Genomic DNA, 24,416 nt, shown 5'->3' with positions numbered 1-24,416 from the left:
ACCTAACAAAATAAAGTTAAAATGCAAGAAAAATATTAGTAATTAGTATGATTTGAATATTTAAGAAAAATTTTTGTGTGTATATGTCTATATACTCACATTTTCACAAATAGGTGCTGATTTTTCAAAATGTATTTACTGTTAGAAATAGCTAAGTCCAACTTGGTATACTGAAAACTTTCCAGAAATATTTAATATTTTTGTCTTTAGACACTGGAAACATTTCTCAGCCCAGTGGTCACACTAATGTTCTCCCTTCTGCTCTTTCCTTCATCATAAGCCATACAGAATGCCCCAAAGTTGGCAGAATCTTCATATCAGGAGGGTTTTTCTTCTCATAGTAGGTTGAAAGAAGAGAAATTGGATAATTGCCTGACCAAGCCAAGAAAATTTTTAGGGCAGATTAGGTGAAAATATCAGTCATGTTCATGGATCTCACTGTTCCACAGAGGTCATGGAACAAATGCTCCATTGACTCCTATGGGAAGTTAAACCGTTTATTAGACATGCAGAAATAGCCCGACATTATTTTTAAGGTAACTGTCTTTCTTATGATCTTTCTGAAAGCATTTTTCATACTCTTACTTCTGAAGTTGAATTTGATGGGACTGAGGAATGAGGTAATCATGGTATATGGAATTGCTGTGAGCTGTTATCTCCCCTAGAGGCTTCTGGCTTCATATAAACAATAGGTGCAAAACCAAAGTGAATGAAGACCACAGTGAGATGTGAGGCACAGGTGGAAAATACTTTTTGCTTATTCTAAGCTGGAAGGATTTTGAGGACACAAGAAAGGATGAACATATAAGTCAAGAGTCTGAGTAAGAAAAAAAAAACCAACACTGACAACAGTCAAGAAAATGAGTAAGATTATACTCACCAGATCCAGCATTGATATTAATGATACATTGAATTCTGTAAAGTTACTGTCTATGCAGTACAGTATCTGCTTTTATATGTCAGAAGCATCTGATGAGGTTAAGTATGCAGAAAGATACCATGAATACTAGTGTAAGTTGTATAAAAATAAATCAAGAAACCTCCAACCCAAGCAGAGGCCACAAGTTGTCCACATGTAACATTAGTCATCAGAAGAGGATATCTGAGGAGTCAGAGATGGCCAGGAAGTGGTCATAACCCATCAAGGTGAGAATAGTGTGTTCCACCAGGACCAAGAAGAAACACATCTGCAAGCCAGATTGTGACTGAAATTTAACTGTTCTTCTTCAGCAGATTCAGCAACATCTTGGGGATAATAGTCAGGGTATAGCAGGTATCAGAGAAGGTGAGTGCACTGAGGAAGAAATAATAAGAGTATAGAGAGATCTGTCCACCAAAGTCGAACCCATGATGGCCAAGTTGCCTGGAAGAATGACCATATTTATGCAAAAGAAGACCACAAAGAGGGAGGTCTGTATGTGTGGGTAAGCTGAGAAGCCCATGAGAATAAATTCATTCAGGATTGTGGGCTGATTGTCATTGCCTGCGTTCTTAAAATGTGAAAAAATATAAATCTTTAATCTTTCTTATTCTTTAATATATTCAAATGAAATGAATGTTGTGAATACAATGGATCATAGTCAATGTTCTATTCAGTTTAGCAAAACTTAGCCAAGTATATAGATGATTCAAATTCCTAATTATGCATTCATTTGTATCTTCACGAACTCATTACTAATGATATGACTATGTCCAAAGTAATCATTCTGGCCTATTTACAACATTTTGTTAGCTGTTAATTTAATATTGGTGAAATACTCCAATGGTATTCAGTTAAAAGAGCTTCAGATACATTAGCTGAGATACATTTGAATAAGACTCTCTTCATTGACATATACAGAGTTTGTAGCCAGAGGAAATTTCTCAGTTGATAGCACATGTGCTGAACAGCCACAAGGACTGTGGTTCAGTCTAGCACCAAAATAAAAGCTTGACAAGCTTGCATCCCAGCGCTGAAGATGCAGAGAAGGAATCACTTGGGCAATTGTCTAGCTAGGCTATTAGGAACTGGCAGTTTGTCACCTCAGCAGAGACTTTGTCTTAGTCACTGGACTAGAGCTGGATCGAGGAAGGTACTCAATGTCAGCTTTGGGCCTTCATGTGTGTGTCCAGTCATGTGCATGTCGACTCATGACCACCTATAGATATATGTAAAAACTCATACTCACACGTAAACATAAAAATCATAATATAAAATAAAAGAATATGCTGAAGGATAAAGGGACAGAGACTAACACAGATACTCCTCAATAATAGATTTTCTGTAAATATTCACAAATTAAAGACTGGGAATGATTTATAAGTAATTTGAAAACTACACACATACAATGGCTTACAACTGTTAGAGAAATCTGAAGTAATTTTTTTTATTGAAGAAGATATCTATATTCTAAATTATTAAAGAAATGTTTTAAAACTTGCTTTGATTTCTATACTCTGAGAGGAGGGAAACATCAAAGCTAAAATACTCCAGCATTCAATTTGAAATAGTCATGATAGCTCAACTCTAAATGAGATTTATATACTTCTGTTGTCCCACCATCAAGACTTTAGATATATCACAGAAAAGAGGGCAGAAAGAATGCAAGAACTGAATGATGGGAGGAATACTTTAAATTTCTGCATTATGGACATTACACGGTAACCACAATCATGGTTTCACACCTGCACAAGATCAAGGCAGTCCAAATCCCAGCACATATATAGCTGATGATTGCTAGACCTTATTATACTCTGATTGGCAGTAAATAGTTTCTGGCAAAGGGAAAATTCCTTCTTTATTGAATATTTGCCCATTCAGTATTTTCCATGCTCCAGTGAGAATACCCATGCAATATGGGAGCTCTGACTGGATTTAGTGGACTCTCAAGAAAGGAAGATGGGAGAGAGTCTTAGGATTTATGGGTGGGTAGTTGGGATGTAGACAGAGACAATTATACTCCATTACATGCATATATGCAATTTCCAAATATTATTAAAAAATACCCCACAATTATCAGGGTTAACAATGATAAAAACATGTGGTCATATTGACACCTAATACAGGCATTCGTGAGATTATGCCTGAATAAATTATTTCCTGAATTCTCAGATCATCACTAAGAAAGAGACAAAGGCTGCAAAATCACTGTGTGAATTCTTCAGAAACTCTGATCTATTTAATCTCATTCTCCCGTGACTACCATAGTATGATGCCTGTCTTTATAATTAATACATTCAATTTTCTATTATACAAAGCTATGTTTCCTGTCTTACAAATCAACATATTAGACAAGTAGTATTTATGGAGTCTACATTTCCCTAAATTCTTTCAAATGTTTATTAATTTTTCACTTCACTGAATAAATATGAGGCGCTTAAGACAGCTGTGATCCATGTAAGACAGCTGAGATTAAGTTATTTTGAAAATAATTATATCTAGGAAGTGACATATTTGTAACTGGAATCACAATGTTTTGTCTCTAACTCCCAATTTTTCCACTACCTAGTGTTTTTCCTTTCAATAATGTGGCTATGATAAATTATTCCGGTGTTTCTCAAGGTGATACTGCAGAAGACTAAGCAGACAGGAATCCTCAATAAGCATTGTTTGGAGAAGTTAAGGATCAAACAAAATCTATAGACAGTGTCTGCTTTACTTTTTTACTATTGTGAATTTTGAACAGATAAAGTAAAAGAATTTCTACAATGCTTACATTTAAAGCAGACTAAATTAGCTTATGGCAGAATCTGTCTTGCCATTATCAGAAGAGGCAAAGAAAAATAATGTAAACATTTAAGTGGCTTCAGAGATAATATAGGACCCCATGGACTCCACCATTTATGTTTTTCTGATTATTCTGTCTTTTTACACCTGATTTAGTCATTCTTTCCATGTCATGCATGAACAACATTTTCTAATTTTCTTTCTTTTCTCATCCATTTTTTCTTTCTTATGTTGTTTCTTATGTTTTCATCTGTGAATGATTATTTCTCAGGTAGCTTCCTATTCTGTGTGTGTGTGTGTGTGTGTGTGTGTGTGTGTGTATACATATATACACAAAATCACACATGTCACATATATTAAATATATATGTACATATAGTTTATATAGTATGTATACATTACAGAAGAATATATATAACAGGATGGGTATAAGCCTCCTTAGTATCTGTATATGTTGTAGGTTTTTGAAGTCTCAATATTTGCTTCCTCAGTATTACACCATTTACCCCTCTTATCACTTAGGTTCTTAAAAGGCTCTTCTGTTATCTCTCTCATTCAAATATATACTGATGAGAATCAGTAAAACACTACACACAATACCCTAAAGTTCTCTGACTATTTATGTAACAACTCTGTAAGGAAGTCATTTCTAGGATTTTAAAATGAGAAGGTAAACTTTCTTCATTGAAAGAAGCCTGAGGTCAGTATTTCTATTTTGGTCAAGCTTCAAGAATGGCATATATAGCTTGATCATGCTAGCCCTTTTTGTCCTGAGAAAACTTTTATTCTTGCCCATCATGTTTGTCTTTAATAACATCAACATGTTGGCAGCCAAAGTACATGGCTTGAACATGAAAATGGACCCCCAGACAGTTATTAAATTAACAGGCTGGCAAGCCAAGGATGGGTAAGATCCTGCACAGAGCCTTACCCACCTAAGTGCATTGCCTTGGATAATGCATATTTCATGAAGGGTAAGGAAGGCATTCTTGTCTGAACAACGTAAGACAGGCTCAGTCTTGTTAATGAAATAAAAAATGGGGAAGGCAGAGAGCCTTTGGGGCTGCTTGACAAGAATCTAACATGGGCCAAGGACAAGGAAGTAGGCTGCTTGGTAGAAATATGACATTGGCCAAGGACAAGGAAGTAGGCTTTATGTAGGAATCTGACATTAGGCTAGAACAAAGAAGAAATTTCAGAAGGAATCTCACTATTAGGGTAGAACAAAGAAGTAATTTCAGACAGGAATCTCAACTTTAGGCTAGAACAAGATAGTAGGCTTTAGACAGGAAAATGACTTTGGGCTAGGACAGGGAAGTTGTTTCAGATATTTTGGTCATCCTGATAAGCCCTTAGAAACAGTAATCATGGGAATGTTCATGGAATTGTGTTTATTGCCTTGCTTGTTTTTTGGCTATTTATGTTTATTTTCTTGCTTGTTTCTTGACTATTTGCATCTATTGTATTGCTAGACCCTTAACCTAGAACTGATCTTAATACATGCATGTAATTAAAATGATATAAAAGCAAAAAGGAAGAGGGGCATGGAATAGGGGATTCCAGGAAGGGGAAATGGGGAAACAGGATGATATCTGAAAATAAATATCCAATAAAAAATGAAATAAGAAAGCACTAGCAAAAAGGATGTTAAATTAGTTTTAGTATATTTAGAGGAAATTCATGACTTTTTGATAACATATGAATGTATAAGCAAATGCCATATTTTATGTATAGTGTATATTTTATGACTACATGTATAGTCACCTCCAACACAGTCATGAGATGGCTGTTATTTTCAAAGTTGTCATTAATATTAGAAGCATTTTGAAAAGCAAATATAGCCATGGTAGTGCAAGCCTGTCATCCCGTAATTGTAGCACTCAGAGGCTAAAGCAGGAGGGTTACATGAATTCAGGGTCTGTCTGGGCTGAACAGTAAGTACTAGGTCAGCATTGGTTAAAGTGTAATATAATGGTTTGTTTGTTCCTAAAAGAACTGAAAAGATGACTCAGCAGTTAAGAGCACAATCTGCTTTTCTTAAGGACCCCTGCTTAGTTTCCAGCACCCACATGAGGCAGATCACAAGTACCTATAACTCCTGCTCCAGTTATTGGAACCCACCTCTTAATTACCTATTTCTGAAATTGTCACTAAATTGAGTGTTCCCAGTTATGTTTATGTGTTATCAGTCTAAAGACTAGAGAATTGCAGACTCTTTTCAATGTCAAAAGGAAATAATGAGTAGTGATATTCCAAAGAATATCATGTGGTATTTCTTCATGTGGTAACAATTAATTATAAAGGAGAGCCAGCAGATATAGAATATTTTCCTACCTCTCATGTAATAAAGTTTCAAAGCCAAGTCACTGTCACAAGTATACTCTGAAAGATACTTCATAATTATTTGAGTCAGTATTTATTGTCCTCCACAATTAAGACCTGGCCTATTCTGCCTCCATAGTACTCATTCCTAGGAGTCTTAGAGTTATATTCAAAGATTTCTAGGTTTCTAGGTTGTTCCTGAGGTATCTTGCCTTATTCCAGTTGTGTCTCTCAATACTCTCCCCTTCTGTCCTTTCCTACATTGATCTCTTCTGTTCCTATTCCTACCACTCCCGAACTAGTCCCCTCCCCACATCTTATCATATGTCAACCCTTCTCCACTTTTCAGTGAGATTAATGTCTCCCTCCATGAGACCTGCTTGTTTCTTAGCTTCTTTTGGTCTGTGGATGATAACATGGTTATCCTTTACTTTCTGGTTAATATCCACTTATAAGTTAGTACGTACCATATATGTTTGTCTGGGTCTTGTTTCTCTCATTCAGGATGATTTTTCCTACTTTCAACCATTTGTCAGCAAATTTTATGATGTCGTTGATTTCATAGCTGAACAATACTCCATTGTGAAAATGTGCCACATTTTTTTTTTTTATTTATTGTTTTGGTTGAGGGACATCTAGATTGTTTCCAGTTTCTGGCTTTTACAAAGCTGCTATGAGCAAGGTTGAGCAAGTGTCCTGGTAGTAGGATTTTTGGGAATATGCTCAGGAATGATATGTCTGGATCTTGAGATAGATAGAGTCTCAATTTTCTGAGGAATTGCCATATTGATTTTCAAAGTGGCTATATAAGTTTGCACTCTCACCAGCGATGGAGGAGGGTACCCCTTTCTCTACATCCTCACCAGTATATTTTGTTTATTGTGAATTCAGATGCTGAACACTGTGCCCAGAGATCTGGATGAAGTGCAGACATTGGCATTCTCATGATATTTGGAGCATTTCCTCTCTATGATGTGTAAAATTTTATTTCGGTCACCTCTGATTGGTTAATAAAAAGCTAATTCAGTCTATAGCTGGGAAAAAAAAGAATTAGATGAGACTTCCCATCCCAGTTAGAGGGTCTCAAGAAAAAAAGAGAGAAGAAAGAGTATAGGAGGAGAAGGACAAGGAGGTTTCACCATGACCAGAGCATCAGTGGGACAAACATGGAAGTGAGTGAGCCAGGGAAAGACTCAAATGCAGGTAAAGACCCATCTGGCTGATTATATAGGCAGCTTAGTTACCATAGCTTAGAACCTGTCCAGCTTAGTGTTTGCACATTGTTAATATATTTATTTGTTCTTGGTGTCATTTATTTGGAGCTAAAATGGGCTAAAGCATTCATTGAAATGCCCTGTCTTTATTTGGGAACAAAAAAGCAATTCACTTTACATACTGTTACTTGTGTCTTTGATTTTTGTCACTGGGACAGGTTGAGCTTTGTTATTTCTGCTGGATCACACTGCTGCTAGTGTTTCATATTTGGTACCTACTATTGAACTGGACTGCTAGTATCCTTACAAAGAAGAGTGGAATCATCCCAAGAAACTACTTCTAAACAGGCCCACAACCCCCTTCTCCTATTAACCTTCTTTGTCTCCTACTTCTGGTATGTGGGCTATACGGAAAGTTGAGGTTTAAAAATCTCCAAATAAAGTAAGTTTTGCAAAGTCTAAGCCTAAAACCCTGGTGTGTATTTGTGTGTGTGTAGTTTTTTTCATATGAGGTTGAGTATTGTTCTTCCAAAATCTGTAAAGGATTGTGTTGGGATTTTGATGGAAACTGCATTGAATCTGTAGATTGCTTTAGGTAAGATGGACATGTTTACTGTATTCATTCTAACAATCCATGAGCCTGGGAGATCTTTACATATTCTGGTAGCTTCTTCAATTTCTTTTTCACAGACTTGAATTTTGTCAGCAAGTCTTTTACTTCCTTCATTAGAGTTATACCAAGATGTTTTATATTATTTGTGGAAAAGTTTGTTATTTCCCTGATTTCTTTCTCGGCCTGTTTATCATTTGTATATAGGAAGATTACTGATTTTTTTAAGTTAATTTTGTATGAAGCCAGTTTGCTGAGGCATTTATCAGCTGTATGAGAATTTCTGAGGAAAAACCCTCTCTACATATCACTGCCCCCCACCCCTAATAAATCAAGTTGCTGTAAAGCTAGAGCCTGCTGGTCAGTCAACATAAAAACCATGAATGGGGAATGTGTGAGGAAAGGCAGAATGAAGATGCAAGAGACAGGTTTGGGAGGGCTGCAGGTCAGTACCACATTGGGACTGAGTATATATTCTTTTTGTCTATTGAATGCAAGGAACAGAAAGCGTAATCAATTTTAGGAAGTTAAACAATGACCACAAATGTTTATGGTACACAGTATCTATGTTTGACTAAGCCTACTTTTTTTCAGGCTTGGAAGTCTCTCGATGATGTATGTGTAAGTAGAGGAACTTGGTAGAATATAACACATGTCTACACTAAAACAGAAACAGATACTCACTCATAATTAATCACAAGCAAGAAGTCAGCCAAAGTTAATTTTGGATGTGCTCCTCACATATTCCCCTTTTTAAATCTATACAACCAAAGCTATCTCAACTATTGGCATAGAAAGCCTGTGCCCGCCTTAGATGTCTTCTCAAGAAGTGTGAACTTTACCTGTCTTTGATACATGAATAGTAGCATTCATACCCTGTCGTAGGTCAATCCGCTTCTGAGAGAATCTTACCTATCTTTTTTATCTAGAAGACCATCATACTTTATCAGTCATGGAGCAAAAGGTTATGCCTGTTAAAAAAGGTTGCCACTTAAAAACAAAGCTCTTATCCATCATCAGCACTTGAATATCTTGTATTTGTGGCCTGTCTTAGGTTGAGAAGATTTTCAAGACAATCTTACTCGTCATTGACTAGCAAACTCTGCTAGCGAACACACTGGTGCTTGAATTTATATAACTATGCTTTGACATCTGTAAAAGCTCTGATGATTCCTATAAAAAGAACAGATAATAGGCATGCCATAAATTGATTATAAAGCCAAGTCCTGCTACATCCAATAAGAGAGATGTAAATGAGGACCATGAAGAAAAAAACAGCCTGTAACATTTTCAAAATATGATTTGCAATGTTAGAAGCTGCAAAAGACAAAGGCTTTGTATTTCCTAAACTTTCAATCTCTTTATGGAGGACAATAAATTTAAAGAAGTGTTAATACTTGAATTAATTAATTAATAATTAATACTTGAATGTCAAACTATGTTGACTCTCATTATACATTTTGGAGCCATAGATATCAAACATGACATTCCAAATGACTTCTGACTTTTATTCCTTGTATCTCATCTTCCATGATCTGCACTATATCATATAATGTGTCAATTATTTTTTTCTAGCCATCTATCAAAATCCACTTGTTTGCTCAGGGCCTTGGTTAGATTTTCTCCATGATGATTAACTAAAAGCTAACTGTTTTTACCTCTTGTGCTAAAACTAATGCAGAAGTAGTAGCACTGGCTATAAGAGTTATGAGAGCAACATCACAGGCAATGATCAGCCCAACCATATGTTTGCTCCTTGCTAGAGCATAATTTAATTTTTCCAATATTTTTATGCCTTTTTCAGAATACGAGGGTTCAGATAAATTTACAGGAATTATAATAAAAGCTGATTGATGTACTATCATTACAGATTGACCATCATACAGCCTGGAACACAATGGGACAAAATATAATTAAAACAAAAAACATTGAATTGTAAACTTCTTGTATTTTTTAAAGGCATCTCTTACTTTAGGAAAATTTTCTTCTGTGATTTTGTTGAAAAGATATTCTGGACCTTTGAGCCAAGAATCTTCCTTTTCTTCTATTCCCATTTGTAGCTTCAATTATTTCTCAACTCTACTTTTAATAATGGTTGTTGAACACTTTAACTTTTCTTCTAGCCTACCACCCAAAAGAGATAGTGGGAAAAAAAAGGGTTTTAGCATGCATGAGAAGTGGATTTGCTTATAAATTGTTCTTTGGAGCAAATCCCAACTGCTTCATTAGGAAATCAGCATTTCAATTCACAGGAGTCAGTGTTGGCAGCTCAATCCACTTGTAAGCACTTTATCAATACACCAGTAGTCCAGTTTGGTTATGTTGGGATAGCAAACATGAATCACCAGCAGTCATACAACTTAGGAGAGACAGCCCTTTGGTGTGCCTCTTTCAATGAAGTAGTGTTCAATAAGCAATGCAAAGCTAGCTATGCAAGTAAGCCAAGCCCCTGTCATTGTCTGTTGAGTCATATTTATATTCTCTCCAAACATATGTCATCCATGAGTCTTGCCTCACTATATGTCTGCCTCCACACATGAATCTATCTTAACAAAACTCCATGTGAGTCTGTAACAGCTGACATAACTCTGTCAATTGGCCCAAGTCCAAAGAAGTAGCAAGAAGATACAGGAACCTTTTGAGAAGTTTTGTTGGTGTTTCGTACTATGGAGTCATGAAAAATAGAGTTCAACAATGCATGTAAGCTGAACCAATATATGTGTGTATCTTTAGCAAAGTGTCTTTCATCACATGTCTTCCACATGCTTGCTTTATTGGAACATCCCTTCACCTGTGTCCACTTCAAGAAAACACTCCTTCGTCTGTTTGCCCCAACAAAACACCATCAGATACAATAGATTTTCCAAAGAACCCTTAAATTTCTACTTTAGCTATTATTTTTAGATTTGGTCTTTTCATAGAGTCCCAGATTCCACACATGTTTTGTGTCAGGAACTTTTTAGATATGACATTTTTTCGAATCAATAAATTTACTTCTTCCATCATATCTTCATCCTCGGAGATTCTTTATTTCATCTCTTGCAGTCTGTTAGTGATGCTTGCATCTCAAGTTCTTGTTTGCACTTCTAGATTATCAATTTCCATTATTTCCAGAATTCACTCAGTTTGTGTTTTGTTTATTGCTTTTATTTTCATTTTCAGATCTTGATTAGTTTCCTTTACATTTTTCCCATTCCCCTGCCTTTCTTCTCATTCTTAAAAGGATATATTGATTTCTTCGATTTATTGTTTCTATTTTTCTCAATTTCTTTAAAGGATGTTTTAATTTCTTCTTTAAAGACCTGTATCAAGTTGATTTGAAGGGTTTTTTTGTGCTTCAGCTAAATGGGAATATTCAGGTCTTGTTGCCATAGTATAGCAGAGCTCTGGTGTTGGCATATTGCCCTGGCTATTAATTGTGGTCTTACACTGGCATTTAAGGATCTGAGTTTGGGATGATTATAGGTCTAGGTGCTTATTTGTCTGTTTGTATTTGTTAAATGGTTGTTTTGATCTTTTGTTTTTGTTCTTGCTTTGGTTTTGGTGGCTTTGACACCTGAATTTCTGGTGGCTTATTTGACTTCTGAACCACTATGGAGTGTCTGCTCATGTTAGGGACTTAACTTCTTACAACTTACTTGGAATTTGGTGCAGTATGTGGAACAGGACAGGAGGTTCTCTATGTTTCTGACTGTAGTGGCCTACACCTGAGCAGCTGAAGAATGCTGGAATTGGCAACATTCCATTCTGGGCAATGGAATAGAGGTAAATTGGAAGGAGGAGGGCAGTAGAATGTGTTTTGGAAAACTAAGCTTAGGGTCTTGGGCAGTTTCATTGACAGGGGCTCATTCACCTATACTTCCCACTGCTTTGCCAGGCTATGTGTGACTATTTTCATTCATTATTTCAATTGTCTTTTAAAAAAAAAACTCTTATATAGACTGTGTCTTCATACAGAATTTATACCTTTAATAGAGATCATAGCTAATTAACTGAAAAAATGAAAAATGCTTTCAAGGAAATTTATAGCTTTTTATCCAGATTGTAAGAAAGATATCTCACTGTTGTATAATTTGTACAGTGTTTCTTTTTTTTACAGATTTTTTTACAGTGATAGTATAACATCTAACACTAGCTTTAGTGGGATTAAATGCTTTATATATTCTTTACCTTGCTTAAATTTTCAAAAATGCTATTTGGGAGTCAAATTTCTCAATATCACAGCAATAGTATTTGAATATCTTGGAAACAGAGAATAAAGAAATACATTTCCAATATTAAACATTCCACAAATCACAGATCATGTAGGAATTGGTATCTTACTTATTCACTAGAATATCTTAGAGAGTTCTCCTATGCTTAGAAGTGAGTACGTAGAAGTCAAATAATGCCACAGTCATGAATAGGGCATTATTAAAATCTTTATTAATCAGTCATCAGTATGCTGTGAATACCTAACAAGTGAGTCTGTGTTTCTGAATGTGTATATAATATACATATCCATATTTGTACAAATAGCTGGTTGTTCGACTTTTCAACATATATATCCTGACAGAAATAGTTTTTCTACTGGAATGTCTAACCAAAGACATTACAATCTATGCCAAAAAAATTAATATTTAAATCATTAGGTAATGAAGACACCTGTTCATTGTCACATTGCTGGAAGACACCTGTTCATTGTCATATTGCTGATTATCATGTTGCTTTATTTTCTTCCTCACTTGTAAATTATGCAAGAGATGCAGAAATTAGTTGGCAGAATCCCCATATCAGCAGAAGAAAGGGCAATAAAGTATTTTTATAACTTGTTGAGCAAACTTAGAAAATGCCTAAAAAGCTCAAGTGAAACCCCAATTGCTTGTTCCTTTATCCAAGCCATTCTACAGAGATGACATAGCCAATTCTCCATTGACTCATGAAAAAATAATGTATTAACAATAACAACATAAGGTTATTTTTTCAAGACTACTGTATTTCTCATGATCTTTCTGAAAGCATTCTTCATATCTTTATTCCTGAGTGTGAATATGATGGGACTGAGGAATGGGGTAATGACAGTATATGGAACTGCTATGAGCGTGTCATCGCCTCTAGAGTTTTCTGGCTTCATATAAACAACAGATGCAAAACCAAAGTGGATGATGACCACGGTGAGGTGTGAGGCACAGGTGGAAAAGGCCTTTTGTTTACCCTCAGCTGATGGGATCTTGAGAACAGAAGAAAGGATGAACACATAAGTCAGGAGAATGAGCAAGAATGTACCCACCAAACCCAACACTGACATTAGTGTTACAACGAATTCTATAAAGTTACTATCTGTGCAGGACAATCTCAGAACTGCTCTCATATGACAGAAGAAGTGTCTGATGAGGTTAGGTATGCAGAAAGACATTCTGAATATTAGTGTTGTCTCAATTAGTGATATCATGAAGCCTCCAACCCAAGCAGAGGCTACAAGTTGTCCACATGCAACATTGGTCATTAGAAGAGGATATCTGAGGGGGTTGCAGATGGCCAGAAATCGGTCATACCCCATCAATGTGAGAAGAATACAGTTTGTTCCTCCAAGTCCCAGGAAGAAACACATCTGCAGGCCACAGCCTATGACTGAAATGTGGCTGTCCTTGTTCAGAAGATCCACCAGCATCTTGGGGATGATAGACAGGGTATAGCAGGTCTCAGAGAAGGAGAGTGCACTGAGGAAGAAGTACATAGGTGTATGGAGAGATCTTTCCACCCAAGTCAAACCCATGATGGTCAGGTTGCCTGCAAGAGTGGCCATATACAGGCAAAGGAAGACCACAAAGAGACAGGTCTGTACATGTGGGTAAACAGAGAAGCCTACAAGAATGAATTCTTTCAGGATTGTTTGGTTGGTCATCATTACTTGGGTTCCTGAAATGTAAAAGAACAAATAAATCTGTGATTTTCCTTATTCTTTAATATATTCAAATAAAATGTAAGTATGAATATAACACATCATATGGTTACACTCAATTTTTTATTGTTTAGCAAAACATATCTATGTATGTAGAGGATGTGATTTTCTACATATGCATTCATGTATCTCTTCAATAATATCTCAATTGTGACTTATTATTCCACCAGAAAGTTCATTTATTCTTGTCTTACAAAGGTTGACTGTCAATAAAACACCCTAATGCTATGTATGATTGACCTCCCTTGAATTGTTGGTTCACCACAATGGTGTCTCAACCCTAAATATCTATACCCCAAATAAATGAATACCCAAATTTGTTAAAGTTTACTAAAGCTCACACCACAAATTGAATACCACACAACAGTAGTGGGGGACTTCAACACTCCACTCTCACTAATAGACAGGTTAACCAAACAGAAACTTAACAGAGAAACAATAACTTTGTGTGTGTGTGTGTGTGTGTGTGTGTGTGTGTGTGTGTGTGTGTGTGTGTGAAAGATTCTGTGGATATTTGTCAAATCCCTTTTGTTATAACATCCGTTAGTTTCTTTCTTGGGAGAGGAGAAGAGGATGAGAATGAGAAGAGCAGGATCAGGTATGGGGAGAGACAGAGAGAGCCCCAGAGGGCCAGGAAAATGAATGGAAATCTGCAGCTGCTGGGGTGTGAAGTTGGAAAAAATCTCTAGGAAGTCCCAGAGAAGTGGGATGGGGCAGGCTCCTATAAGTCAAGGCAGGAGCTGGGATGCCTAACAGTGGGGACATGGACCCCTTGTGTAGGGATGAGGACATCAAGCCACCCACTAAACTTACAACCCAAAATTTGTCATATTTAACAGAAATGCAGAAACAACAATGGAATCACCATTCAACAGCCAGTCCAGTTTGAAACCCATCCCATGGGCAAGCACTTATGCCTGAAGCTATTAATGAAACTCCGTTATGCTTTCAGACAGGATCCTACCATAGGTGTTCTCCTAGGCTCTACTGAGAAGCTGATTGAAACAGAAGTAGATACCCACAGCCAAACATTGGAAAAAGGTCGGGAACATTTATTAAAGAGTTGGGGGATGGATTAAAGGCGCTGAGGGGATGGAAACCCCACAAGAAGACCAACCAAGTGAACTAATCTGTACCCTTGGGAGCTCTCAGAGACTGAGCCACTAACCAATGAACATATATGGGATGGAATGAGGCCCCTACCACATATGCGGCAGATGTAGAGCTCAGTTTCCATGGCTGCCTTGTTTGGCCTCAGTGGTAGAGGATATGCCAGAGATTTGATGTGCCAGGGTGGAGGCATAGGCAGGGAAGCCCAACCTCTCTAAGGAGATGGGGAGGGAAAATAAGGGAGTGACTCTATGATGGGGAAGTGGGAGGAGGCAGCTTTTGGGATGTTAATTAATTAACAACTTAAAAAAAGAAAATATCTAATATATTTTCCTACAAGCCTGTCTTACAGGGACATTTTTCTCAATCAAGATTTTCTCTTCCTAGGTACATGTAGATCTGTGTCAAGTTAACAAAAACCAACCAGAACACTGAAAAACACAGTAGTCTATCATAGCCATTCCTGAATAATGTCTGTTAAGTAAAGACTAAAACTTGACTTTCTAGTAATTTTGGGACTAGGCTTGGGCGATGACAAAATTGCTGAAGAAATCTGAAATCATTGTTCCTACTTGAGGAAGAAATCAAGGTCTTAAATCATTAAAGAAAACACCACACACACACACACACACACACACACACACACACACACACACACACACTTCTCTTTGGTTACTCTAAGGGGAAAGATGGATGGACATTAGGATGCCCCAGGATTCTTAAGGTCAGAGGAATTACCTAAAAGTCTAAGACTAATAGAGAAAGACTGTATATAAGTTTAAAACAGGAGGCAACTGAGATCGTGCCTATTTTTAAATGGCAAGCTCATCGCCCCAAAACAAATGTTGTCAAGTCTCCACGTGAATTCTTCATTAATTCTTCATCTCTTTAATCTCAATTCCCCAACTTCCACAACATGATGTTTGCCTATGTGATTGATATATTCAGCATCATATTAGGAAGAGCTATTTTTCTGGTCTCACATTTTAACATATTTGGTAACTAACATTTATGGAGTCTATATTTTGCAAAATTCTTTCAAATGTTCATCCATTTTTCACTTCACTGTATAAATATGAGGAGCATAAGACAGCTGTGATCCATGTAGGTCATCTGAGATTAACTTAGTTTGGAAATAATTATATCTAGAAAGTGACATATTTCTAACTGGAATCACAATTTTCTTGCCATTCTTCCTACTCTTCTTTGTTTTCCCCTTCAATAATTTGACCATGATCATTATGCCTCCACTCCTCAAGATGGCTTTCAAAGTGACACTTTAAGAAGTCAAGAACATAGTTGAGCAAGTGTCCTTGTGAGATGGTGTAGAATCTTTAGATGGAGCTCAAGGACCCTTGTTGAACTGTTGAATGAAGGATTGAGCAACTTGAAGCAGACAGAAACTTCACAGGAAGAGCAGTAGACCCTTGAGACCTTTGGGACCTTTGGGGCTCCCAGAGACTGAATCACCAACCAAAGAGCAAGCCAGGGTTGGAAATATGATGTGCATCTTGATCTTCATGCAGGTAACCTGGCAACTAGAGTGTGGTCTGTCCCTTACTCTGTTGCCTGATTGCAGATCCTGTTCTACTAAATGGGTCACCTTGTCTGGACTCAGTGGTAGAGAATGCACATAGTCCTATAGTGACTAGATTTGCCAGGGATAGGGTTTGTTTTACTTTTCCCTATTGTGAGTTTTGAAATTATAGAATAACAGAATTTCCATAGTGCTTAGATTTAGCTCAGGATTTATTATTAAGCATCTTATGGAAGAATCTCTCTTGTCAGTATCAGAAGAGGCATAGAAACATACTATAAACCTCCAAACAGTTCCAGAGAGAATGTACAACCCTGTGAACTACGCCTTACAGCTTTTATTTTTCATTCTATTGTCCTCATATACAAACACTTACATGTTTTCTTGATTCATTTGTCTTCTTCCACCTGCTTACATCATTCCTCATTCCCTGGCTTCCATGGACAGCATGCTAAAAATTTCCTTGCTTTGCTTTTCAACTTTTCTTCAGTCACCTTGCCTCAGTATTTTATTCTATGTAAATAATCATTTCTGTTTTCTTTTGCCTAAGGCTATGATATTGAGATTGATTTAGGAAACTAGGACCTTCCTTGTGACTTATTTATTGTAAACCTCCTTAATGTTGAATTTGCTGTCCTTCTTCCAAAACTTGCTTTTAAGTAATTGTTTCATTTCCTCCCTGACTAGTTTTTTTGTAATATTCAAGGCTTTCATCCCACTTCTCCCAAGGAAAATAAGTTCTACTAGGGCCCTCTCATTTTCCCTAAGACACAGAAACACATTTCTTCCATCAGTAGATAGAACATTTCTGACACATTTATTACATCTATCTTATACACTGAAGTTCTTATACTTTCACTTTATAGCAACTCAACAATAAACTTATTTCTAAGTATTCTAAATCCAAAGAGTTAAAGTATTGCATCTATGATATAATAAAACAGATTTACAAAACAAGAAGCTGGTTTAGTTTGTGTGTTTTTTAAAAAAAAAACCTATGCTTTCTCTATAACATACTATATACAAGTAAATGTTAGATTTAATCCAACATGTATAACTTCCTTCTATAACATAATTAGGGAGTGGGTGTTGCTTGTAAGGGCATTCTTATTTTGTAAGTCTTTTGAGATGGAAATGCAGGCATGAGAGTATGTATGTGTCTGTAGTCATAGCCCTCAGGAAAGTGAAGAGGGTTCTAAGCCGGCCTAGGCTCAACAGTAAACTCCGGGATAGGATGGATAGAAGAAAGCACTAGAGTGTGAAATTCTGTCTTTTATTAAATACCATGGCTGGAGAGATTGTTCGATGCTTATGAGCATTTTTTACTCTTCTGTAGTTCTTTTCCTGTTCCTATCATTCATGTCACATGCTTGCAAATGCCTGTAACTATTTCTCCAGGGATCTGATGCTGTCTGTATTATTTTGGGTTTGCTACATACCCATGGCATAAATACATGCATAAACACACACACACACCATATAAATAAAATGAAAATAAAATTAAATCTTAAGCATTAAAAATCAAGATACAAAATAGGTGAAAAGAAGAATGCTGGAGTACTCTGCAAGGTAAAGAAAGACCAGTGCACATTCACAATGGGCCTTCCTTATCTGCCCAGACCTTTGTGCTGGAATTGTGTTAGATGAAACATTATACCACAGTTTGGCTTTTAGACTCTCTCTCTCTCTCTACTCTAGCTGCATAATTAGGATGAGGCTATTGGATCCAAATTATTTTCACTTCTCTGTGAAGATAATCTACTTGTGCCCATATTTACTTATCATTTGTAAACAAAAGAGCCATATACTTCTTCAAACTTTAAAGAGAAATGATGAGTGATTGGAGATAATTCATTATTAATAAAAGAGAGCAGTCACAGGATGTGGAACTTTTCCTACCTTGTTGCTTCATTAGGTTACAAAGAATGTCGCTGCTACTGAAAATTCTGAGAAGTATTCCTCGTGGTTTTTGTAGAAGCATGTGTTTTTCTTCACTCAAAGTAAGAATTGAGTCACAAAAATCATTGGCCTAAGAATTCAGACTCATGGTTTTATTACTGAATTTCTAGCAACCTTAAGAAAGTGACTACACCTTTTGTATTTTGTGCAATCAGAAAGATCAAGGCTTTCCTAGTTTGTGTAGATTAAATCTACCCATGGCTCAAGATTGGGTGATATAAGATGCTGGGCTCGTGTCTCACCAAACACACAATGACAGTGGGCAGAGCCTTTTTTTGTCTGCCATTGTAAGATATTTTTGTGATTATTATTAAATGTTGAGGTTCCTCACCTCTTGAGGTTTGTGTGGTTCTGGTTAGGAGAGCCTGGGAGATCCCTGTTGTCTTTCATCAGAAAAGGAAGAAAACTTTTTTCTCAATTTTATAATTTTCTCTCATTAGTTAAAGGGTTTTGTGTAACATGTGACCTTTGAAACATTTCTGCAAAGCCTTGGGGGTTTGAGGTGTGCAAAATTCATTATGCCCATAAAACGTTTTTTCTTCTGCTTGCTAAATTTTGTTTTGGCAGGAAGCCTAAATAAAGTTGAGAACACTAATGAGCATTTAGTTCACTTTCATTGGTGAAGACACTGCCTTAAACCAAACTTTAAGACAAGACTTTAAAAACAGTTACATAATGTAAGTTCTTGAAAGGACATTCAGCATTAACATTTGTTAGTTACACGAAAATTTAGTAGTATGACTCTACTAAATGCCTATGAATGGCTAATGTAAATAAAGTATATGTACACATTTTAATCATATGTTTATCAGTTTATGGATACCTAGACTTATACTTCTTGCATTGTGAATAGAACAGCAATGAGCATGGCTGAACTATCTGTTTCTTGGCATTTTTGTTTTCGGTTTGGATTAAGGCTATTGTTTTTTTTATAAATTGATATTATAATCTGACACTTTGATGAAAATGAACACATTTAAATTTTTTCTGGTGTGATCTATTTTGTAATTCCATCTGTTCTGTAAATAACAGGTAATTTGAGTTCTTTTCTAGTTTGTATCCCGTAAATTTCTATCACCATATTGTTCTGCGTAAAGCTTCAGGTGCTTTATTGAGGATTATGGACCATGGACAGCCCTGATTTGCTTTTCATTTTAATAGGATTACTTCAAGTTTTTGTCTACTTGTGATGATGTTGTTGATGTGTTTTCATATATAGACTTTCTTATGCTGACATGTGTTTCCTTCAACCCTGTTTTCTCTAGGATTTTTATTACATATCTATATTGTATCTTATGGCCCTTTCTGCATCTCTTAATATAATATTATCCCCTTCTTTAGGCCTATTTGATATAATTATACTAATAAACTAAATATGTTGAACAATCTCCATATTTGTTGAGTAAAGCAATCTTGATTGTGATGTGTGACCTTTCTGTGTTTATATTTTGTTTATAACTAATTATAATTATTTTAAATTACTTATTTTATTCTATGAATCTTTTGACTGCATATGAATATATTCACTGTTGCATGCTTAGTGCCTGTCAATGTCAGAAGAGAACATCAGATGCCTTGGAACTGGAGTTAGAGATGATTGTGAGACACCTGTGAGATCTGGGTACTAAACCCAGGTACTTTATGAAAGCAAGTATTCTTAACATCTGAGACATCTCTCCAGCTCCCTTTTTCATAAGCATTCTGTTGAGACTATTTATTATTTATTATGGGTATTGACCTAGGTTTTCTTTTTTAAATTTTAAAAATTTAATTGAAATATAATTACGTCACTTTCCCTCTTTCTTTTCCTTCCTCCAACCATTCCCATGTGTGCTCCCTCAGTCTTTTCCCTTCCCACCCCGAGTTACCTGTCAAAATCACAGCCTCTTTTTTTTTGAGTTGCATCGTTACATATGTACATGAACACAGAAATATATAAATGCAACCTGCTAAGTTTCTTTAGTGTTGTTTATGTATATGATTTTGAAACAGCTCGAGGGGATACATCTGCAACACAAGTCCTGCATTACTGAGTCACATATATTAGGCTATTATTATATTCCTGGAATAGAGTGAATTTGTCTGTGGTCTATATGCTTAATATGTTTCTTTGTTGTCAATTATTTTATTCACATTTTTTTCATCTATATTCATTAAGACATTTTGTCTTTAATTTTCATTTGTTGTTTTCTTCCTTGGTTTTGGTATTAGATAAATACTGACTTCATAGAATCAGTTTTCTACTGTTCTTTCTCTTTATATTTGTGTAAAAAATATCCACAATGTGAGTTTACTTTAACACACAATACAGACAAGGATACAAAAACAGCAAAAGGAAAGTCCAGTCACTCATGTTCATTCATCTCTCTCTTAAATTATGGCCTCTTTTTAAAATATCATTGCCACATATATGCACAAATCAATTAATACAACCTATTAAGATAAAACTACAGGCCACTTTCTTCAATGATGATAGATGCAAAAAAACCCCTTACAATAAAATACTTGCAAACTGAATACAGATATATATTAAAAAGGTCATCTACTACAATGAAGGTGGCTTTACTTTGTTAATGTAGAGATGGTTCAACATACTTAAGTGAACCAATGCAAAAACCCTCATATAAATAGACTTTTTAAAAATCACACGGTCATACCAAAGGCAAGGAGAGGGCTTCCAGGTAATTTTATTTTTTGTCTCAGTTATACCAGAAGTAATGCAAGTGGTAAAGTAAACTGAAACATCATGGATTTCTCATGAGAAACTCTGGATGCAATGATAGGATTCTACATATAATTATTTTTGCAATTGATATTTTCAGGAGATCAGTAAGATTTGAACATTATAGAAAATACCAATTTCCAAGATTAACAAACACTTCTAGTTCACTAATTGTTTGAATACTAGATGTGAATATCCTAACTTTGGGAATAATTTCATTTTAAATGTTTCAAAATAGAGATCATGAGCATATCTGTGGAAGATTACTTATAGCATAGCAAAATGCAAGTTGCTTGAACTTCCATATCTAATATTTTATTAAGATAAGTACTTACTCATCATACAAATAGTTACAAATAAAGAGAATCATGACTCACTCCAAAATAGATACAGCATTTAAACTTAAAATACTAATTAATACTAATTTAAGTCAATGTAATTTTGTAACATATATTGTCTCTCAATTGTAACTGTTTCTTCTATTGTCTCTTCAGTGTACAATCCAAGAAGACTTCATTAGGCCTAATGTGTGCATTTTGCATTATTAAATAAATATGTTTTAAAGTTCAGTTCTTTTTATACACAACAAAAGGAGCAGATCAGGATTGACTCATTGTTGAAGAATGCTTGCTGCTCTTGCACAGGACAGAAGTTTGGTTGTCAGCCCCCTACTATGGTTCCAGAGGGTCTGATGACCTCTTATGGCCTCTATAAGTAGCTGTATATATGTGCTATTCACCCAAGCATACAGGTACCCATAAATAGAAATAAGACTTATGAAAAGCAAAGAAATGCTAAGGCACATTCTTTAAGTCAGAGAGTAGAACTTACTCAGTAGAACCTGTTACAAAAAAAAAAAAAGAGTGAAGACTCCTGAAGTGACCCATAATTGTTAAATATAAAGCAATATGCACAGCAATACATCTTTCTCTTATTTTGTTTATAATGACTCATGTCTGGAAATATTACTAAAAATAATTCCATAGTAACTTTAACTGAACTGTGCTTGATGTGCACACTAACAATTGTAAGAGCACCAACTAAAAACAATAGTGAATGCAAATAGTCATAAAACTTGTATTTACATTAATTTTATACTTGTTTTCATATCTTTCTTACCTTTTGTGTATTTATAACTGACAGCAAGTTACCAGGAGCAGTGATGATTTGAAAGAATATGTTCTTTAAAAAAAAAAGAATAATGTTTTTAAAGTTCACAATTCTTTGTTTTAATTTATTAAGCATTTTATTCGTTTACACTTCAAATGTTATCCCCCTTCCTGGTCTCCCCTCCACAACCCCCAACCCCAACCTCATACCCCTCTTCTTTGGCTCTATGAGGGTGCTTCCTCATCTACCCATGCACTCTTGCCTCTCCCCTCTAGCATCCCCCTATGCTGGGGCATCAAACCTCAACAGGACCAAATGCCTCCCCTTCCACTGATGCCAGATAAGGCCATCCTCTACTAAATATGTAATTGTAGCTATGGACTGGCCCATGAATACTTTTTGGTTTGTGGTTTAGACCTTGGGAGCTCTGATGGGTCCTGTTAGTTGATACTGTTATTATTCCTATGGGATTGCAATCCTCTTCAGCTCCTTCAGTCCTTCTCCTAACTCTTGCATTGAGGTTCCCAGGTTCAATACAATAGTTGGCCTATTATAATAGTTGGTGACAGAGCCTCTCAGAGTACAGCCATACCAGATTCCTATCTACAAGTACATCTTGGCATCAGCAATAGTGTTAGGTTTAGTGTCTGTGGATGGAATGGTTCACATGGTGGAGCAGTTGTTGGATGACCTTTCCTCAGGCTCTGCTCCATTTTGTCCCTTCATTTCCTTTAGACAAGGACAATTCTGGGTTAAAATGTTTGAGATGGGTTGGTGGCCCCATCTCTACACTGGGGGGGGGGACATGTCTATCTACTGGGGGTGGTCTCTTAAGGTTCTAATCCCCAGTGTTGGATATTTCAGCTAATATCATCTCCACTTTGTTCTGGGAGCCTCTCAGTTCCCTGGCCTCTGGGACTTTGTAGTGATTTCCCCCAGTTCCCCACCACATACTGCTACTTATTTCTATTCATTCTCCTGGGCCTCTGGACTTCTCTCCTGTCTCTTCCCATACCTGGCCTTGCTCCTCTTTTCCACCCCATCCCATCTCTATCACAGGTTCTTTCCTCCCTTGCCTCCCATGATTATTTTATTCCCCATTCTAAGTGGGTTTGAAGCATTCACACTCTGGCCTTCCTTCTTGTTAAACTTCATATGGTCTGTGAGTTTTATTTTGGGTATTATGAACTTTTGGGCTAATATCCACTTCTCAGTACATACTGTGTACATCCTTTTTGGTCTGGGTTACCTCACTCAGGATGATAGTTTCTAGTTCCATCCATTTACCTATACAGTTCATGAAGTCATCATTTCTAATGCCTGAGTAGTATTCCATTGTGTAAATGTACCAGATTTTCTGTATCCATTCTTCCATTGAGAGACATCTGAGTTGTTTCCAGCTCTGGGATATTATAAATAAGGCTGCTATGAACATAGTGGAACATGTGTTCTTGTTATATGTTGGAACATCTTTTGGGTATATGCCCAGTAGTTGTATAGCTGTGTCTTCAGGTACAACTATTTCCAATTTTCTGAGGAACCACAAGATTGATTTCCAGCATGGTTGTTCCAGCTTGCAATCCTACCAGCAATAGAAGATTGTTTCTCTTTCTCCACATCCTCTCCAACAGGTGCTATCTCCTGAGTTTTTGATCTTAGCCATTCTGATTGGTGTAAGGTCGAATCTCAGGGTCGTTTTGATTTGCATTTCCCTCCTGAATAAGGATGTTGAACATTTCTTGACCATTCAAGACTCCTCAGGTGAGAATTCTCTGTTTAGCCCTGTACCTCATTTTTAATTGGGTTATTAGTTTTTCTGGAGTCTAAATTTTGAGTTCCTTGTATAGTTTGTATCAGATATAGGGTTGATAACGATCTTTTCCCAATCTGTAGGTTGCTATTTTGTCTTACTGACAGTGTCCTTTGCCTTACAGAGCTTGTCAGTTTCAGTCCCATTTGTCAGTTGTTGATCTTAGAGCATGAGCCATTAATATTCTGTTCAGGAACATTTCCCTTGTGCTGATGTGTTCAAGCCTCTTTCCCACTATTAGATTTACAGTATCTGGTTTTATGTGAAGGTCCTTGATCCACTTGGACTTGAGCTTTGTACACAGAGATAAAATGGATTAATTTGCATTCTTCTACATCCTGACTGCCAGTTGAACCAGCATCATTTGTTGAAAATG

At 36.3% G+C, this 24,416-nt stretch overlaps 1 protein-coding gene and 1 pseudogene across 2 annotated transcripts; both read right to left on the bottom strand.

The window, feature by feature from the left end:
* Positions 1-478: 478 nt before the first annotated feature.
* On the bottom strand, positions 479-5,550 carry LOC117721376 (olfactory receptor 10X1-like; annotated as a pseudogene).
* A 6,256-nt stretch (positions 5,551-11,806) lies between these two features.
* On the bottom strand, positions 11,807-18,805 carry Or10x1 (olfactory receptor family 10 subfamily X member 1). 2 transcript variants are annotated; one of them, XM_076913771.1, is made up of 2 exons: positions 18,730-18,805; positions 11,807-13,749 (listed from the first exon to the last, which is right to left on the bottom strand). In XM_076913771.1, the coding sequence occupies exon 2, from the start codon at positions 13,736-13,738 to the stop codon at positions 12,806-12,808; it is 933 nt and encodes a 310-aa protein (XP_076769886.1). In that variant the 5' UTR covers positions 13,739-13,749; positions 18,730-18,805; the 3' UTR covers positions 11,807-12,805. The 2 variants fall into 2 exon arrangements, with proteins under 2 accessions (XP_076769886.1, XP_034376928.2); XM_034521037.2 differs by lacking the exon at positions 18,730-18,805 and adding an exon at positions 18,339-18,723 and having other exon boundaries at positions 11,808-13,749.
* Between the last annotated feature and the right edge of the window lie 5,611 nt (positions 18,806-24,416).

Source organism: Arvicanthis niloticus, chromosome 16 (genome assembly GCF_011762505.2).
Source record: "Arvicanthis niloticus isolate mArvNil1 chromosome 16, mArvNil1.pat.X, whole genome shotgun sequence".
In the NCBI taxonomy this organism is placed as follows: domain Eukaryota; kingdom Metazoa; phylum Chordata; class Mammalia; order Rodentia; family Muridae; genus Arvicanthis; species Arvicanthis niloticus.
This window is presented reverse-complemented; position numbering and strand designations above follow the sequence as displayed.